Consider the following 19,800-nt stretch of genomic DNA (forward strand, 5'->3'; position numbering starts at 1 on the left):
AGAGGGCAACGCTGCTGCAGCCACCGATGGCGCAGGATTTAAGAATTAATAAACAAAATCACTGTGATGACTTTTTATTGATCACATATGTCAACAAAAAACAATAGTGGTACATAAATGACCTTCCTTGTGTTAGTATCATTCACACTTTTGTCCATTTAATCAGGGACAAAAAAAAAAAATGAATGACACCCCTCCAAAAAAGGGAGGGAATAAAAAAAAATACTACGGACAACTACGATGAACTGCTTCCTTCACCGTTTAAACATCATCTCTAACAACTTTATCCCCATCAATGGTTTGGGACACCAGGGGCAGGGAAAACAGGCATCTTTGGTTGCATATCAATGTCGTCTAAGAGACAGAAATTTAAGCATCTGTACTGTATGACTCCAACTCCGTTTTCCTTATTTTGAAATGGCTTTCTCCCTCACTTCCAGCACACAATAATGTTTGGGTCGTTCTCAAGTCTCTCATCCAGTTCTTTGTAGCTCATTCCTGTGGAAAAACCAATGCAAGTCAACAAGAGGGCATTTTTGTATATGCAAATTAAGTTCCTACTTTCAAATCAATTATCATGGGACAGCAAGAGGCCTGGAGGTTTATCATAGGATCATCTGAAACTATTTATATGCTAAGCCATTAGAGAAACTTCTTGAACCTGCCTGTTTTGCAGCAGATTTCATCATAACTATGGCAACCAGTGTAGAGGCGAGGTGGCCGACTCCTCTCGTCGCGGATCACCTTTACGGGATACTTCTGTAGTCTTCGGATCAGACGTTTCATCAAACCAAACTGGATGAGCCTCCTGAAAATGGTGATAAATTTCACAGCACACAGTCAATATTATGGCTTTAACACAGCAGTGATAATAAGAGGAAGACATCCTGACCTCGTTTCTCCATAATCATAAAGTCTTTTCAGGAATTGATGAGGAGTTACGCTGACCTCTCGTCAATCCTCTGAAGCTGCTGGGAGTAGCGGGAACAAAGGTCCCGAACAGTGGTTCCTGGAGTCAGACCACAGTACAGCTGAAACACATCTCTCAGACTGGCCCGCTTCTGACCTGATCAACAAAAACACAAAAGATGAAAAAGAAATATAAACAACCATGTGGAACATCTTATATTTACCTTGCGCTGATGTGTTTACCTTGCTTAGTGACATAGCTGAGGCACTCCTCCTGAATGGACTTGTCATCTATGAGGCTCTGGACTTTGGGGGTTGTACAGTACACATTAGAATACTAGAGAAAAAGTTAAAAAAAATCAAATAAAGACCAAGAAGAATAAAAAAAAAGTGTAGTAGAGTAGAGACAATGTCTGAGCTGCAGGAATTTTTTTTTTTTGGTACCTGAAATATAGACACCAAGGTTACAACACTGTAATACCTGTTGAGGAAAATGGAAGCTGTTAAAGGTGCCTCACTGGCTTCATTTTTGATAAATTACAGACACATATTCACTTTAATGTACTCACAGCAAATTCTGCACAGCAATACGGACGAGATTCAGCTCAACATCCGCCTCAGCAGAAATTTTCTGGACATGCCTAAACCCATCGATATAAGGCAAGATCTAGAGTTGGATATACAACATTATCTGTTTATGTGAGCCATGCATTTGGTGTATACTATAATCAGTCAGACTGATGAGCCAAGGCACTATGTGTCATGAGATTGAAAATCCTACATAAACCTAGTTTATTATAACTGAGATTACACTGACAAACAGTTCATTGTGTAATCTTCCATCGATATTAATATCCTTCAACCAAAAGAACAATTAAAGTGTTTAAGGTTTAGATTACATCATATCATGTATAATTGTCCCTTAAATGTTTACCTTTACATATCCTATTTTACCTTAATCTGACATTTCCTACTTTTCTGCATTTTTAGGCCTTTCCTTACTTTAAATTTTGGATGTTTGAAAGCATCAAAAACTAAGCATTTCATTGCACTGGCTGCACTGCATGCAACTGCTGCACATGACAATAAACTTGGAAGTTTGAAACTAATGTAGGGCTAATGAGATGGTCTTAACCACCAACCCTACTCCTGGTGCGGTGCATATTTTGGTACATAGTTAAACAATACATCACACAGAAATGTCACACTGAGGCACAAGCAGTGAACAGAAGAAGCATGCCTGTTGCGTGGTGAGATCCCATTGGGATTTGATGAAGTGGTCTTTGCACTGAGTGAAGACAGGCACATCATACTCCTGAACAATCATGGGATCCTTGCGCTGCTCAATCAGCTTCAAGTGAATAGTGTTAGAGTCGTCTAAAACAGAGGTGAGGGGAAAGAGACAGCAAAGCTGGTTAACACTAGAACGACCGGGATTTCACTCCTACCTAAAACGACCATGGCCGGTCAAAATGACCGGTGGCTTTTAAACTCTATAGTCTGTCGAGATAAATACCCAATTGAAATATTAATGTATTAAATAACATACATAACAATGCATACATATGATGCATGTCTGTTAAGAAGCGACTGACACCAAAATTAACATTTTAACAACTTTAATACTATTTTTCAGTTTCAAACAATTTAAAATCGCTGCTGTCCAACGCTTGTAAATACTGCAACGCCTCTGTGGTAGTCATGGTGTGTCTGAAACAGATTTTTTATTATTTTTTTAAATTGGAAAGGGTACAAACAATACAAGAACATTGTACATATATGTCATCAGACTAATCAGCTATAAACAACCTTACACCTTCACATTTGATGGTCATAACAAAAATAAAGAAAATTAATATGGTCATAACAAAAATAAAGAAAATTAATAAACTAGTATTAACACCAAAAATTATAATAATAATAATGCTGAACAAAAATAAAGCACTTTTGCCAGGGGTACATTTAAAGTGCACATTAAGTGAAAATGTTATAATATAACCAAGCTGCTTTTTGACTGCTTTTCTGTTTGTGCTTCTGGAAATGGTAGAGATATATTTCTCAATGTCTATAATTAAAGCAGAAAAGAATGTTTTTTTTTATTTCAAAATTTACTTTTATGGATGTGAAATTTTTGAAAAAAATTAACAAGATTTATTAAGTAAAACTTAGTGTTACTTTCACCATTTGTGTCATGGAAACCAAACAATACATATTCCCATTTAAGGGGAAAATATTACAGACTTAGACATAATAAAAGCATTTAGTTCCTTCCAAAGTTTTCTGGAAAAGGTGCAGTCTCAAAATTAATGTGATTGTCTCAATTTGAGTTTTGCACAAAGAACAACGGGGGTTCATTGTTTTCACAAATCTTCTCAGGTACTGACTTGGCGGGTAAAACCTGTGTAATAATTTAAAGGAAACCTCTTTTATTTTGTTATTTATCAAAAATGTATGTGGTAGCATTCAAACCTTTTTCCAACAGATATTAGTAATAAATTTACTCCAGTGAAAAATGACATATGGTACAGAGACTACATCTTGTTGGAACAACACACTGATAGCTCTTATTTTTATGAGATACAGCAAAACAGATTTTGTCAACTGGAGTGTTAGCTGCCTTCAACAATGGAGAGTCCTCCAAATCCACAGAGGATGAATTTTTAAGGAGCATACAAACTTCAGCAGAAACAGCATCAAAAACGACAGCGTATTCTTCAGGTGAGACAGCAAGGTTAAATTTAATGTTGAACTCTTCATATTTCAGTAAAAGACCCTCTTTGTTGAAGAGCTGACCCACCAACATTATTTTGTTGTCATACCAGTTCTGCAAAAACAAAGATTTGTTTTTATAAAGTACATATTTGTTCTTCCAAATGAAAAATTTGTGGGGTGAAAAATTGTTTGTAGATTAATGCCCATGAGAGAAGTATCCGTTTATGGAATGCCGAAAGTTTCACAGGGATTTTATCAACATTATAATTACAAAGAAGAATAAAATGAAGACCACCAAGTTTTGAAAAGATATGAGGAAGATACTCCAGATAGAGGTAGGATTGTTTTTAAATAGGACTTGAGCCAATTTATTTTGAATGTGTGATTTAGGGTTGTAAAATCTATCCAAAAAAAATTAAGACTCCCTTTTCAAAAGAATTCATCACTACTGATTTCCTTAGGTAGTGTGTTCAATTCCTCCAAACAAAGTTAAATAGCCATTGGTCAGTGGATTTGAGTGTCTGTCTATCTAAATAGGAAGATAGGGCAGTATATCTTAGTTGAGATATTCCTTCTGCCTTTGATAGCAAAACTGTACCCTTCAAGCTCAGGTCCCTTTGGAGCCACTGATTGAGTTGTTTTTTTTAGTTTTGTCAATTATGGGGTCAAAGTTCAGTGGGCATCTTGCCATTTGATCTTTTGCAATAATTATGCCTAAATATGTCACTGTTTTTGACAGGAATGTCACAAATAGATACCACTGAACAGACAGGTAGGAGTTCACATTTATTAATATTAAGGTAAAGTCCTGAAGCTTTGGAGAAGAACTGCATTAGGTGAAGAGCATAGAATATTTGACTGCTGTCTTTCAGAAAAATAGTAGTGTCATTTTCTAGCTGGCCAGCTAAAAGAAACAAATAAGGCGAGATTGGACAACCTTGTTTAAGACCTCTCTTGAGGTCAAACCTTGGGGAAGTACCATTTCTGAGTTTAATAGAACAGTAGAGTTACAATGCAATGTTTTGATTGCACAACAAAAGAAAGTGCCAACACCAAATTTCTCAAGGCAGCTAAAGATAGAATTATGATTTATGGAGTCAAAGGCTTTATAAAAGTCTAGAAAAAGGATAAAGCTGTTATCAGATATTAAATACGAGTAATCCAAGATATCTAAGATTAATCGTATATTGTTTGAGACATGTCTGTTTTGCATGAATCCGAATTGTATCTCTCCGATTAGAGTCCAAGACACATTTAATTCTCTTGGAAAATACTGAGGCAAGGACTTTATAATCATTGTTAAGGAGGCATATTAGACGCCAATTTTCAATGTGGAGTAAGTCCTTTTTGGTTCAGGTATTAGGGTAAGTATGCCTTGACTCAGACTAGGGGGGAGAGTGCCTTGATTAATACTTTTTGTGAAGACTTTAAGTAAAAATGGGGAAATTTCATTGGGTAAGTTTATAGAATTCCCCAGTTAGACAGTCTGTCCCCTGTTTTTCAAGTGATTTATGGAAAAAGTTACCTCATTAATAGCAAGGGGAGTATCCCATATTTTACTATCTGCAGGATATATGCGTTGGGTGTTAATTGGACTTAAAAATTGCCCTGTGATTTGTGCAGAATAATTACATGTATAGAGTTTGCTATAGAAAGAACAGCAGTGGTTAGAAATAGTTTTTGAATCTGTCATTATAATATCTATTTTTAGTTGGTGAATAGTATTTGGCTTGGCACGACGTTTTTCTAATTTGAAGAAGAAAGAAGAATTGCTTTCACCCTCCTCAAGCCATTTCAGTCTGGATCTCACAAAGGCTCCCTCTGCCCTATTTTTTTAAATGTCACCTAGCTTAATTTGTAGATTTGCCATAGTTAAGCTGTCTTCTATTGTGTAGTTAGCTGGATTCTTTTTTGAAAGTATCATAATATCATTGGTAACTCAATTTTCTTCTGCCTTTTTAAGTTTAGCCAAATTAGAACTGTAGTTTCTCAACAAACTTGCAGCCTCAAATTTAAATAATTCCCAAATTTTCCCATAACAGTTTTCATTTTTGGCTTTGTTAAAAAAATTAATGAATTAATTTTATGCTGTCTATTCTAAGCAAGGAGTTGCTCAAAATCCAATAGGTTTTCCTATTGAAAGATTTATTATTTTCACCAGACAACTGTAATGTAAATAGCCTTATGGTCTGTATAAGGGTGGGAAGAATATACACTACCGTTCAAAAGTTTGGGATCACCCAAACAATTTCGTGTTTTCCATGAAAAGTCACACTTATTCACCACCATATGTTGTGAAATGAATAGAAAATAGAGTCAAGACATTGACAAGGTTAGAAATAATGATTTTTATTTGAAATAAGATTTTTTTTACATCAAACTTTGCTTTCGTTAAAGAATCCTCCATTTGCAGCAATTACAGCATTGCAGACCTTTGGCATTCTAGCTGTTAATTTGTTGAGGTAATCTGGAGAAATTGCACCCCACGCTTCCAGAAGCAGCTCCCACAAGTTGGATTGGTTGGATGGGCACTTCTTTGAGCAGATTGAGTTTCTGGAGCATCACATTTGTGGGGTCAATTAAACGCTCAAAATGGCCAGAAAAAGAGAACTTTCATCTGAAACTCGACAGTCTATTCTTGTTCTTAGAAATGAAGGCTATTCCATGCGAGAAATTGCTAAGAAATTGAAGATTTCCTACACCGGTGTGTACTACTCCCTTCAGAGGACAGCACAAACAGGCTCTAACAGGTACTATTTAATGAAGATGCCAGTTGGGGACCTGTGAGGCGTCTGTTTCTCAAACTAGAGACTCTAATGTACTTATCTTCTTGCTCAGTTGTGCAACGCGGCCTCCCACTTCTTTTTCTACTCTGGTTAGAGCCTGTTTGTGCTGTCCTCTGAAGGGAGTAGTACACACCGGTGTAGGAAATCTTCAATTTCTTAGCAATTTCTCGCATGGAATAGCCTTCATTTCTAAGAACAAAAATAGACTGTCGAGTTTCAGATGAAAGTTCTCTTTTTCTGGCCATTTTGAGCGTTTAATTGACCCCACAAATGTGATGCTCCAGAAACTCAATCTGCTCAAAGAAGTGCCCATCCAACCAATCCAACTTGTGGGAGCTGCTTCTGGAAGCGTGGGGTGCAATTTCTCCAGATTACCTCAACAAATTAACAGCTAGAATGCCAAAGGTCTGCAATGCTGTAATTGCTGCAAATGGAGGATTCTTTGACGAAAGCAAAGTTTGATGTAAAAAAAATCTTATTTCAAATACAAATCATTATTTCTAACCTTGTCAATGTCTTGACTCTATTTTCTATTCATTTCACAACATATGGTGGTGAATAAGTGTGACTTTTCATGGAAAACACAAAATTGTTTGGGTGATCCCAAACTTTTGAACGGTAGTGTGTATATATATATATATATATATATATATATATATATATATATATAAATACGACACTGTTTAGAATCATCGTTATTTCTCTAGGTATAAAGTTTATTAATGGGAAATTTCTCTCTCTAAACATCAATCAAATTATATCTTTACATCAGTAGCTTTAGGTCATTTTTTGAGTAAATAGTTCATAGTGGCCATCTATCAATTTGGCCATCTATAACCATACTGAAATCACCTCCAATTATAATAACTGCGTTGGGAAACTTAGTTAGCCTTTGATTAATATTATTCTCCAAAGAAGATAGCAACTGAGAGTTTTCAGTTTTTCTGTTGTAACTGTAAATGTTAATAATGAAAATCATCATATTGGAACAAGAAATAATCATGAAAGTAAAATGTCCCCCTGGGTCACATTTGGTTAAAAGGACGTCACCTTCAAATCTCTTCTTCAGAGTAAGTGTTCCAGCTGAGTGTTCAGTGCCATGTGAAAACCATACATCATCTCCCTATTGAGATTTCCAGAAATTGGTATCATTAAGAGTAAAATGGGATTCTTGAAAGAAAAATAAATCTGTATTTAATTGCTTAGCAAATAAAAATAACGCTTTATGCTTAGTAATGTTTTTTAGCCCCCTGGCATTAAGGGAACCTAAAGATAAAAACAAATTATTTAGATAGAATGAATTCACTTCAGGTAAGTGTTTGTGTGTGTGTGTGTGTGTGTGTGTGTGTGTGTGTGTGTGTGTGTGTGTGTGTGTGTGTGTGTGTGTATATACTGTATTTTTCCCAAGCTCTGCACCAAGTTTGCAATACTAAATGAGGGAAAAGAAATAATCAGATATATAAATTATCTCCAGAAGCTACTTATGTGGAACATGTGTAGTAAACAAAATATATTATATAGGCCTATACATATAACAATTAACTAGCTCCGTAATATTTTACGAAGAAAACAGTCCCTTAACAAGAAAATAACACTTTCCCGTACCAGACAGACCAAAATAGCGGTGTTCACAGCCTTAGGGTCAGTCTTTCAGGACGTTTATTTCTTTGCCATTCACAAAGGCTCGAGCACCAACGTAGTAAGCAATCTTTCTCTCTGTCCTCACCTTTTGGATTACCGGCCCGAGAGCAGCTTGGGTCTCCCTGTCAGTTTGACACAGGTCTTCTGCGAAGCAGAGATGATGATCTTTAAGGAAGGGATGATCCTTCATTGCTTTCCATACAGCATCTCTGTAGGATCTTGAGATTAACTGAAGAATGATGCCTCTTGGGTTCTGATATTTTTCTCACATCTTCCCTGAACGATGCATGATATCAATGTTCTCTGGCAACTTATGTTTCTCATCTGGAAGGATTGTTTGACATATTTTGATGGTTTCTTTCTTTACATCTTCCTTGGACACAGACTCTGGTACTCCATAAAGCTTCAAGTTCCATCTTCTTAAGTATTGTTCAGATTCCTATATTCTTTCCTGCATCCTGGAAGAAAGCAAATCATCTTTGTTGGTTTTGTTTTCAATTATGTCAACCCTCTTCTTTATGTCTTGTATCTCCTGAAAGGCAAAATCAATGGTTTTCTTTAGGCCTTCAATTTTCAGCGAATTATCGAAATCATCTTTTCCATGGCGTCAAAGCGTGTGTTGATAAGTTGAGAGAGAGTTCCAATAATATCTTGAGTTTGATCAGTATCATTCCTCTTCTAATTGTATTCAAATAGAGGTTGTTTTTTTTTTTTGGAAGCTGGTGATTTACAGAGTCCCCTCAGTAGCTAGCAGCAAAGCCGGAAAATCTTCTTCAGTTGGTGCTGCTATCCCATCATCGGCATTAGCCATTTTAGCATAATTGGTGCCTGCTAGTGCAGTGGTGCCTAACCCTGCTCCAGGAGAACTACCATCCTGCCGTTTTTCACTCCAACCCTAATTTAACACACCTGATTCTACTAATTACCCACTGACCAAGACCTTTATTAATTGAATCAGATGTGTTAAATCAGGGTTGGAGTGAAAACCGGCAGGAGGGTAGCTCTCCAGGAGCAGGGCTGGGCACCACTATGCTAGTAGGTCGTTGAGCGCTGCAGGTAGTTTAGTCTCGTTTGTCTCTTTAGAGGATCCTTTTCGGTCATGAGAGAATATTGGTCTCTTTGTTAAGGTTTCTGAATCTTGTGTGAACTTAAGATAACATTTATCAGGCGTGGGCAATTTTGTCCAGAAAGGGCCGGTGTGGGTGCAGGTTTTTGTCCCAACCAAGCAGTTACACACCTGGTCCCACTAATCAACGAGTAGAATCTTTGCTGAGGAACTTCATTAGGACACAGGTATGTAACTGCTTGGTTGGAACAAAGACCTGCACCCACACTGGCCCTTTCTGGATAAGATTGCCCACCTGTTTTCCTATTATTTGTAAAGGTTTGGTGCAGCGGTGGCTAACCATGTGCCATGGAGAGCCATGTGTATGCAGGTTTTCATTCCAGCCGTATTCCACACCAGGTGATTTCACTGATACAATCTTCCTCTTTGGTTGAAGGGTTGCTAATCAGTGAAATCACCTGGTGTGGAGTCCGGCTGGAGTGAAAATCTGCATACACGTGGCTCTCCATGGCACATGGTTTGCTACCCCTGGTTTGGTGCGAGAGCTTGAAAAAGGACATCCGATCAAGCCGCCATCTTGGAAGGCCCCACCACATGTTTGAAATTATACATGGAAAACAAAAACGGAAAACACATATCGCTAATCTAACAATCGTAACAGGGCCTATAAAATGTGATATAGTGGTGATAAACAAATGAGGGTAGATTCACCAGGGGCTGCTGCTCCTTTAAGGCGGACATTCAGAGTGCTGACATAGGAACTGCTTAGGGTTTCCGGGCTGTGCCATGTTTGCAGCAGCCTAGCGGTTAGCTGATTGCCACGAGGGATTGTGCTGTATCGGTGTTGTTTTGTGTGGCGAGTAAACGGAATTGACTCGACTCGATCTCTTCGTCTCCTCATTCCTGCACTCCCACATTGGTGACCCCGCACGTTGACAACGAACATGTCGACCCAAAGGGATGACGACACCGCTCCATCTCCGAGTGATGCAAACAGAATGGCTCATGTTAGCGCTAGAATCTCAGCAGCAACGGTGAAGTTGCCCGAGTTTTGGCAGCACAGTCCCCGGCCTTGGATTCAGCACACTGAAGCCCAGTTCGAGCTGGGAGGAATAACGCAGGATGTTACGAGGTATTTCCATGTGGTGGCGGCGTTGGATGCCCGGACGACGGCCTGAGCTATGGGGCTGCTGGAAGCCCCCCTGGCTGTGGGAAAATACGGCGCACTCAAGGCATTCCTTTTACAACTCTACGAGCTATTGGAGATGGAGAAGCCGGATCGCCTGTTGTCACTCAATGGACTCGGCGACAGCAAACCTTCTGAGCTGCTGGAGAAGATGTTGGCCGTTTTGGGCTCAGCGGACACCTCCTTCATTTTCACCCATATTTTTCTACGGCAGCTCCCAGCACCTGTGCGCACAGTGCTACCCAGCTCCCCCCTCTCCTCCATGAAAGACTACCACACTCTGGGTGCGGCAGTGGACAGGATTTTCATCGCCAACCGGCAGCAGTTCGTTCATGCGATGCCCCCCACCCAGACCTCACCCCGGCCTCTGGAGGACGCAGCGGACACCGCGGCTGCCCGCCGCCAGCGTGACAGCGGGCTGTGTTATTACCACAACAGGTTTGGTGCCGGGTCCAAGCAGTGTTGCCCACCATGCAGCTTCAGCGTCCAGGGAAATGCCAGGGCCGGCGCTCAAAAGGAGCTATGAGTGCCGGCGAGAACAGCAGGCTGTTGTTTATCAAGGACGCCTTATCTGGCCGGCAGCTGCTGGTTGATTCGGGTGCTCAGCGTAGCATCCTGCCTGCATCGGCCGCGGACACCATGGCCGGCGGACAAGGCCCCCCGATGGATGCCGTGAACGGCACGCCCATACGTACCTACGACACCAGGTATGTGGAGGTGTGTTTCGGCGGTCGGCGTTTCGGCTGGGACTTCGTTATGGCCGCGTCGTCGGTTCCCCTCCTGGGCGTGGACTTCCTGTGCGCCTTCAGGCTGCTGGTGGATGTTACGAACTGTCGCTTGATCGATGCTGTCTCTTTCGCTACATACCCGTGCACACTGGGAGGTGCAGGGACGCTCGGCCTGTCAAACATGCTCGCTGCCGGAGACACGTATCAACGACTGCTCGCAGAGTTCCCTGACCTCACCACACCTACGTTCTCGTCAGCGGTGGCCAAGCACGGCGTGGAGCACCATATTGCCACCGACGGCCCCCCGGTCTACGCACGTGCTTGGCGCCTCGACTCTGCTAAGCTTGCGATCGCCAGGGAGGAGTTTGCCACCATGTAACGCCTCGGCATTGTGCGCCGCTCGGACAGCCCGTAGGCCTCCCCCCTGCACATGGTTTCTAAGGCTGACAGCAGTTGGCGCCCCTGCGGCAATTTTTGTCGCCTGAACAACGCCACAAACCCTGACCAGTACCCCGTTCCGCACATACAGGGCTTCTCCGCCCACCTGGCGGGGGCCACCATCTTTTCCAAAGTAGATTTGGTGCGGGGCTACCACCAGGTACTGGTCCACCCTCGGGACGTGCCCAAGACAGTGGTCATCATGCCATTTGGACTCTTCGAGTTCCTGAGAATGCCCCTCGGTCTCAAGGGGGCAGCGCAGACGTTCAAGCGGCTGATGGACTCTGTGCTACGGTATATGCCGTTCTTGTTTGTTTACTTGTATGACATTTTCGTGGCCAGCGCATCCGCGGAGGAGCACCTGACGCAGCTCCGGCAGTTGTTCGAGCGGCTGAGTGCGCATGGACTAATAGTCAACCCAGCCAAGTGCCAGTTTGGCCTGTCGTCCATCGACTTCCTTGGCCACCGCATCTCCCCGCAAGGAGCCGTTCCGCTTCCTGCCAGAGTGGACGCCGTTGCCAGTTTTCCACGCCCCCGCACTGTGAAGTCCCTGCAGGAGTTCTTGGGCATGGTGAACTTTTATAACAGGTTCATTCCCCACGCAGCTCACCGCATGCAGCCCTTGTAGAGGCCCTGCGGGGCAAGGAAGCCAAGGGCGAGGTAGACTGGTCCCCGGGAATGGACGAAGCTTTCGACGACGCCAAGGCTGCGCTGGCCAATGCCGCTTTGCTGGCGCACCCGTCCCCACTGCCCCGACTGCCCTCACGACCGACGCCTCTGACTATGCGGTCGGGGCGGTGTGCGAGCAGTGGGTGGGCGGCGCCTGGCAGCCCCTTGCCTTCTTTAGCAAACAGTTTAAGGACAACGAGCGGAAGTACAGCACCTTCCTCCAAGCTGTGGTCCGGGCGCCAACAGCATCAGCTCTCTGCCATCTCGGAGTTTACCACGGATATCTGGCAAGTGGCCAGCAAGGACAACTTGGTCGCTCTCCCGGGCGTTGGCAGGGTCCGTTCACTTGGGACTCGATTACACTGCCATGGCTGCAGACCAAGCCACTGACGCGGACATCTAGGCCTATCAGATGGCTGCTACGGGGCTGCGGTTGGAGGATATGGTGTTTGACAGTGCCAATGCCACGCTCCTCTGCGACGTTTCTACGGGCCAGCCCCGGCCCATGGTGCCCACCTTCTGGCGGCGCCGTGTTTTTGACATTATCCATGGCCTTTCCCACCCAGGTGTGAAGGCGTCCACTAAGCTGGTGGGGGCCAAGTTCATCTGGCCCGGCCTCAGGAAGGACGTCAAGGCCTGGGCTGACTACTGCTTGGCATGCCAGCGTTCCAAAGTACACCGTCATACCAAAGCCCCCTTGGCGCCATTCCTGGTGCCCGAGAGGCGATTTGACCAAGTGAATGTGGACCTGGTGGGCCCCCTGCCCCCCTCCCACGGGTTCACTCACCTTCTCACCATGGTGGACAGGACCACCAGGTGGCCGGAATCTGTTCCCCTGTCATCGACCACGTCTACTGAGGTGGCCCGGGCGTTCATCGGGTCCTGGGTGGCCCGTTTTGGCACGCTGGCTGACCTCACCTACAGTTCATGTCAGAGCTCTGGACTGCAGTCGCGGGGGGGCTGGGGGTGAAGCTCCACCGCACCACAGCATACAACCCGCAGGGCAACGGACTTTGTGAGCAATTTCATCGGTCTATGAAGGCCGCTCTTCGTACCAGCCTCAAGGACAGCAACTGGGTTGATCGCCTCCCGTGGGTCATGCTCGGCCTTCGCTCTTCCCCCAAGGAAGACCTCCAGTCCTCGTCTGCCGAGCTGGTTTACGGCCAGCTGCTGCGTGTCCCGGGTGAGTTTATCCCAGACGCTGTGGCCCCCAGGTCAGCAGTTTCTCATCGGGCTGTGGCCCGGGACAGTACCAAGGCTTTCGCTCCGATCCCTACATCTCACCACTGCCTCCCTCAGTCCTACGTCCCCAAGGATCTGCTGTAGGCCAGGTACGTCTTCATCCGCCACGACAGCCACCGTACCCCCCTGCAGCCCCCCTACGACGGGCCCTTCCACGTCCTGGAAGCGGGGCCTAAGAACTTTGTGGTGGACATGGGGGGCAAGCCGGAGCGGGTCTCGGTGGACCGTCTCAAGCCTGCCCATTTGGACCTGGGTGGGCCGGTCGAACTGGCGCTGCCCTCACAGCGTGGACGCCCCCCTTCTCAGGCCGCTGGCCCAGCCTCGGCCCCTGCCAGGGCTATGGCTCTGTCCCCTGCCCCTGCCCCCCATACCCATTCAGCGCAGCCGTTTTGGCCGCCTGGTCCGCCCCCCGAGACGTTGACTGTTTCACCGAGGACTGTTCGCCTGTTGGCTATTTGTGTTTCGCTGAGTACTGTTGTGTTGCATTTTTTCGTGATGGTGAATTCTGGGGGGGCCTGTGTGGTGATACACAAATGAGGGTAGATTCACCAGGGGCTGCTGCTCCTTTAAGGCGGACATTCAGAGTGCTGACGTAGGCACTGCTTAGGGTTTCCGGGGGGAGCCATGTTTGCAGCAGCCTAGCGGTTAGCTGGTTGCCACGAGAGATTGTGCTGTATCGGTGTTGTTTTGTGTAGCGAGTAAACGGAATTGACTGGACTCGATCTCTTCGTCTCCTCATTCCTGCACTCCCACAATATGTTAAAGAAGAACTGAACGTTTTGACGGAAATGACGCGAACGACACATGTAACATGACGCACAAATTACGCGCGGTCATTTTGACCGCTCATGGATGTTTTAGGGTAGAACTTATCACAACTTCTTTTTTTGTGCAATTGATCTAAAACTAATTTTAATGCAAATATATGCAGTTTTAGGAGCATTCAGGGAGCATCAGGTCTGTATCTTTTTTCACCCACAAAGTTATTAAACTTTGAAAATCCTAAACGGTCAAAATGACCCCCATGGTCTTTCTAGTAGTTTTTTTAAAGTTCCAGTCGTTGTTTAGGACTGTTTAAATGGTGATTTTTCAGGGTTTTTGTTTTTCTGTTTTTTTTACATTTCACGTTTTATAAGCCTTGTTACATTTGTTAGATTAGCAATAGCCATGTGTTTGCCATTTTGTTTTTCAGGTAATATTTTCCCTTTTTCAATTTTGCTATTCAAGTTCGACCATGTCTCTCTGGAGTTTAAATTGCTTAAAAATGGTATTATAGTTGTTAAAATGTTAATTTCGGTGTCAGCCATTTCCTAACAGACATACGAACATATGCAATCCATTTATATATCAATTGGGTATTTATCTTGAACTCAGAATATAGAGTTTAAAAACCACTGGTCATTTTGACCGGTCATGGTTGTTTTAGGTAGAACTTATAACTTTTTATTTATCTATTTTGGTGCAATTGATCTAAAACTAATTTTAATGCAAATATATGCAATTTTAGCCCCATTCAGTGAGCGGCACGTCTGCATCTTTTTCTTTTTTTTCCCACAACTTATTAAACTTGTTTATTAGCTAAACAAGATTTAGACAAATTTAATTCTGTTAATAATGATTTCCATGGGGCAGGGGAGTCCACAACAGCCCTTAGCATGGGGATAGTGCGTGGCAGAATACCCGGGGTAGTGGCCATTCTCTGGCACAAGAAATATGATCCACTGATCAGTGTCATTTGATTAGAGGTGGACTGGTGCATAGCAATCCAAATTGTACATAATGGGGCATCCGGGTGGCATGGGGGTCCGGGTGGCACGGGGGACTCCGCATGTATCGGAGGAGGCATGTCTGCAGCCCTCCCCGGATCGGCAGAGGGGATGGTGCAGAGACCGGGACGGCTTGGAATAGTGGGGTGATTGGCAAAGTACAATTGGGGAGAAAAGGCGGGGGGGGGGGGGGGAGTTGTACATTTATAATTTTAAATGTTTACACTCCTTGTGAATGTTACCAAAATGAGGATGAATACCTTAATAGGCTCGCTTTTATTAGTTCATTTATTAAAGACAGTGCATATACGTGTATACTTGTTGTGGGAGACATGAATGCTGATCTCTCAGATAATAATTCCTTATTTGGTCAACACCTAATCCAATGTTGTGAAGACTGCAAGTTGTTTCTTTCCAGTAAAGTGCTGCTGCCAGTAGATAGCTACACATATACCAGTGAAGCATTGGCATACAACATCTTGGCCGGATCACTGTACATGTACAGCTGATGCTCATGAATGTTTAGAGAAAGTGGAGATCGTGTATGGTCTGGCCACAACAGATCACATACCTGTGTCTATGTTGTTAAATGTGGAGAGTCTACCTGAGTTGACCAGTTATGATAAACATGAACAAAGTGGGAAAGTAGATTGGTCTAGGCTTACAGAAGACGACTTAAAGCATTATAATTCACTGACTGATAAGAGCCTAAGTAATACTGATATACTATTTGATGCTATTCTGTGTGGCAACATTAACTGTAAGAACCAAACCACAAGTGTAATCTATGTATAATGTATGGTAAAATTGTGAATTGTCTAAATAATGGCAGTAAATCATTCTGCCAAAAAAGGGCTAAACAACACAACGTCAGGCCAGGATGGAATGAATATGTAGCTGAACTGCATGTAGAGGCCAAAGAAGCTTTTAGAAACTGGGTCTTATCGGGAAAAGCTAGGCATGGCACAGAGTGTGAACACAAGAAACAGGCTAACGCTAGACTTAAATATGCTGTATGTTTTATTAAAAGAAATGAGCAGGCCATGAGGGCAAACTTCATGGCCAACAAGCTTCAACAGAATAATGTCTATGACTTCTGGAAATAAGTTAAGGTTATTAATAATAGTAAGATGCCCTTGCCATCCAGCATTGATGGGATTACTGGGCCTGAAAATGTTGCTGAATGGTATTGAAAACACTATGTGATGAATTGAATGTTGGCGATGTCTCTAACAATGATGGTGTGGTTATTAGACCTGATGAAGTGTGCCATGCCATTGAGAAATGGTCACTGAACAAAGCATGTGGCCTTGACCAAATAACAGCAGCAAATCTGAAGCATAATAACCATAGAATCTCAGTGTTATTTGCTATGTGTTTTTCTGGATTGTTAATGCATGGTATACTACCCGACTCTACTTTGTCTGTCTGTTTAGTGGCAGTAATCAAAGACAAAATCGGTAAAATATCCAGCATAGAAAATGATAGGCCAATTTCACTGGCTAGTATGCGTTCCAGAGTATTAGAATAGATTCTCTTGGATAGGCTTCAAGAATACATATCAACTACTGACAATCAATTGGGTTTTAAAAATAAACACGTCACAGATTTCTGCATATATGCACTGAAGGGAGTTGTTAATAAGTATAGAAGACATAATACTACAGTATTTATGTGTTTTCTGGATGCGTCAAAAGCTTTTGACCGAGTTAATCATGGTAAATTGTTTGTTAAACTATGAGAGCCAGGGTCCTCTCTTATTTGATAAGGATCCTGCACTTTTGGTATTCATATCAAACCATGCAAGTTAGATGAGGTAACAGTATATCTGCACCCTTCCCAGTGACCAATGAAGTCCGACAAGGTGGAATACTGTTGCCTGTTCTCTTCAATTTGTATATGGATCCATCCATCCATCCATTCATTATCTGAACCACTCCTGCTCTCAGGGTCGCGGGAATGCTGGAGCCTATCCCAGCAGTCATTGGGCGGCAGGCAGGGAGACACCCTGGACAGGTCGCCAGGCCATCACAGGGCCGACACACACACACATAGGGACACCTAGGGACAATTTAGTACAGCCGATACACCTGACCTACATGTCTTTGGACTGTGGGAGGAAACCGGAGCACCCGGAAGAAACCCGTGCAGACACGGGGAGAACATGCAAACTCCACACAGAGGACGACCCGGGACGACCCCTTTCTTGCGCCTCCTCCACAAATAATTCTCAGTTGAGTGTATATCACAAGTGTGGATTGTAGTTTTGGCGGCACAGAGGTTAGCGCGGTTGCCTTGAAGCAAGAAGGTCCTAGGTTCGAGCCCCGGGTAGTCCAACCTTGGGGGGGTTGTATATGGATGATCTTTCTAAAAAGTTAAAAGAGTGTAAGACTGGCTGTATGGTGTCGGTTAGTCATCATGTTTCCTTATAGTACTGGCTTACAGCAACTGCTCAGAGTCTGCTCAAGTTATGGTACGCAGCATGACATTAAATTTAACAATAAAAACAGTGTTGTCATGATTGCTAAAACCAAGGGGGATCAAAAGCAAAATGTTCCTTCATTCTTCATGGCAGACCAAGCACTAAGTGTGGTGAACAAACTAAAATATTTGGGTCACATCATCGGGAATGAGTTATGTGATGACGATGATGTGCAGCGCCAGTGTTGCAAACTGTATGCACAAGCCAATATGCTGGCATGCAAATTTCGTATGTGTGCAGATGATGTTAAACTGCTCTTTTTAGGGCCTACTGTACTCCACTCTATACAGCCTTTTTGTGGTACAATTATAGCAAAGCAAAAATGAAAAAGCTGCAGATATCATATAATGATGCATTCAGAATCTTGCTCAAGCTTCCAAGATGGACAAGTGTAAGTCATTTGTTTGTGACTAGTAATGTTCCCACGTTTCATGCTGTGTTGAGGAATTTTATGTACAAGTTTATGTGGCAATTAATTGATTCAAAGAATCTAATTATCATGGTTTTAACTGAGCCTGCACAAAGTGACACAAGGTACTCTTCTTGTTTCAGGAAACATTGGAATAAATGTCTGTATAGGTTTTAAATCATTGTGGACTTGTTAATTGCTGTTTTAGCTTTGTTTTATGTTGTCGTCCTGTGTTGTATTTCTGTTGTTGTTTTTTTAATATGGACCTATGTGTCTGAATAAAGTAAGATTTGAGATTTGAAAATCCAAACGGTCAAAACGATTGGCTTGGTTAAAGGTTTAATTATCTCATTGGATATCATCTCATGTCTCATATCTTACTGTGTTACGTGTATGTTGTAAAAATCCATACCTATGGGTAAGGTGCAAGCTCCTGTGGCGTTGAGCTCCTCTAACAAGGTTGACATTATGGGTAAAAGTTTTTGCTTACTCTCCTCGTTGGATATGAAGCCACTCTCCAGCTGTAATGCAATGAGGAGGCTGACTTAGGTTAGACAGAGGAATGTGTAAATTGTAAAAAACAAAACAATATAAAGCTCATAATGACAACAGGATGACCACATTTACTTGTCTTACCTCCAGAGTTGTGAGGTACCCGGCTAGCTTCTTCACAATTGGTTCAAGGGCACAGGTCTTCATTTGAGCATCACATACAAAGCCAAGGTTAAAGAGCAAGGCATTGCGACTGTATTTTTTATGCTCAATGCACACTGGACATCCAGTTAGTTTCTTTCCCATCGCAGTTCTGAAACAATCAAAAGTAGAACCCAAGATTTGAATCGAGCATGGCAAGAAAACACTAAACAAACGCACAGCAAACCTATAACATAAAAGACTGCTGGAAAACGGGCCTTCGGTGTACATACACAGTAATAAGTTTGTTTTGCAGCTCTGGCTTGGTGATAATGTAAACCTGCACCGTGTCAAAGAGCTCACGAGAAATGTACTCCTCTGGAACCTGTTACAGAGAAATGGACGCAAGTAAAGGAAAAACACCGGGACAGAATGATGGCCATGAAACACAACAGGCTTACATTACGTATGTGCACTCACCTGGTAAGTGATCTTTGGGCCCAAGGTGGGATGAAACTCACTGAAGAATATACACTCAATCTGACTGGCCATGCCCATTATAATCATCTGACACACCGCGACGTTACGTCAATGAATTTCCAACCTTAACGAGAGAGGAGAGACTATTCGTCTTATAAGGCCCACTCCGATTAGAATAACGCTATTCAGACGGCAGCATACCGTGCCTCAAAGTCCACCGCTAGTTCAACGCGAGTCTTGTAAAATAACACACATCTCCGCCTTCCTTGTTGGTCATGTTAGCGCAGGTTAACGTTACGCTGTTCGCCAGACAGCTAAAGTAAAGTAAGGCTTAGCTAACCAAGTCGTTAGCGACAGTCCTACAGGACAGGCAGCTCAGCTCTTACGTGTTATAAACAAATAAATAATGTCGTCGAGCACATTAACTTTCATTGCTCCGGCAGATCTGACAAGTCGTCGCTCGTTTACTTACTTTACATGCCCCAGTCCGCGGACTATACAAAGGTTTGTTCACCACAGCCAACGCTGCGTCCGCTTTACGCAGCGGATGCGGGAACGTTCGCAAACCCGTCGTCCGAGAACCGTTCGGCTGGACCTGATTTCTGTGACCAAATAGTCAAGCCGTGCTTGGATATTTTTAACTAATTGTGCGA

At 43.2% G+C, this 19,800-nt stretch overlaps 1 protein-coding gene across 4 annotated transcripts; it reads right to left on the reverse strand.

The window, feature by feature from the left end:
- Positions 1-64: 64 nt before the first annotated feature.
- nprl2 (NPR2 like, GATOR1 complex subunit) lies at positions 65-19,676 on the reverse strand. Of its 4 annotated transcripts, XM_056274304.1 has the most exons (12): positions 19,620-19,676; positions 19,148-19,271; positions 18,961-19,052; positions 18,671-18,839; positions 18,447-18,555; positions 2,150-2,286; positions 1,479-1,576; positions 1,354-1,390; positions 1,153-1,246; positions 949-1,066; positions 666-808; positions 65-498 (listed from the first exon to the last, which is right to left on the reverse strand). In XM_056274304.1, the coding sequence occupies exons 2-12, from the start codon at positions 19,232-19,234 to the stop codon at positions 431-433; spliced, it is 1,152 nt and encodes a 383-aa protein (XP_056130279.1). In that variant the 5' UTR covers positions 19,235-19,271; positions 19,620-19,676; the 3' UTR covers positions 65-430. The 4 variants fall into 4 exon arrangements, with proteins under 4 accessions (XP_056130279.1, XP_056130282.1, XP_056130280.1 ...); XM_056274307.1 differs by lacking the exon at positions 18,961-19,052; XM_056274305.1 differs by lacking the exon at positions 19,620-19,676 and having other exon boundaries at positions 19,148-19,610.
- Positions 19,677-19,800: the final 124 nt, after the last annotated feature.

Source organism: Lampris incognitus, chromosome 2 (genome assembly GCF_029633865.1).
Source record: "Lampris incognitus isolate fLamInc1 chromosome 2, fLamInc1.hap2, whole genome shotgun sequence".
NCBI classification, from domain to species: domain Eukaryota; kingdom Metazoa; phylum Chordata; class Actinopteri; order Lampriformes; family Lampridae; genus Lampris; species Lampris incognitus.

What these genes read in the sequence shown, in the direction of transcription:
- nprl2 (XM_056274304.1), bottom strand. Translation starts at nt 19,234, where the DNA reads ATGATTATAATGGGCATGGCCAGTCAGATTGAGTGTATATTCTTCAGT. An exon ending in GCCCAAAGATCACTTACCAG is followed by an intron (nt 19,053 to 19,147) that starts GTGAGTGCACAT and finishes TCTCTGTAACAG; the next exon opens with GTTCCAGAGGAGTACATTTC. An exon ending in AGCTTGCACCTTACCCATAG is followed by an intron (nt 2,287 to 18,446) that starts GTATGGATTTTT and finishes CCTCTGTTTTAG; the next exon opens with ACGACTCTAACACTATTCAC.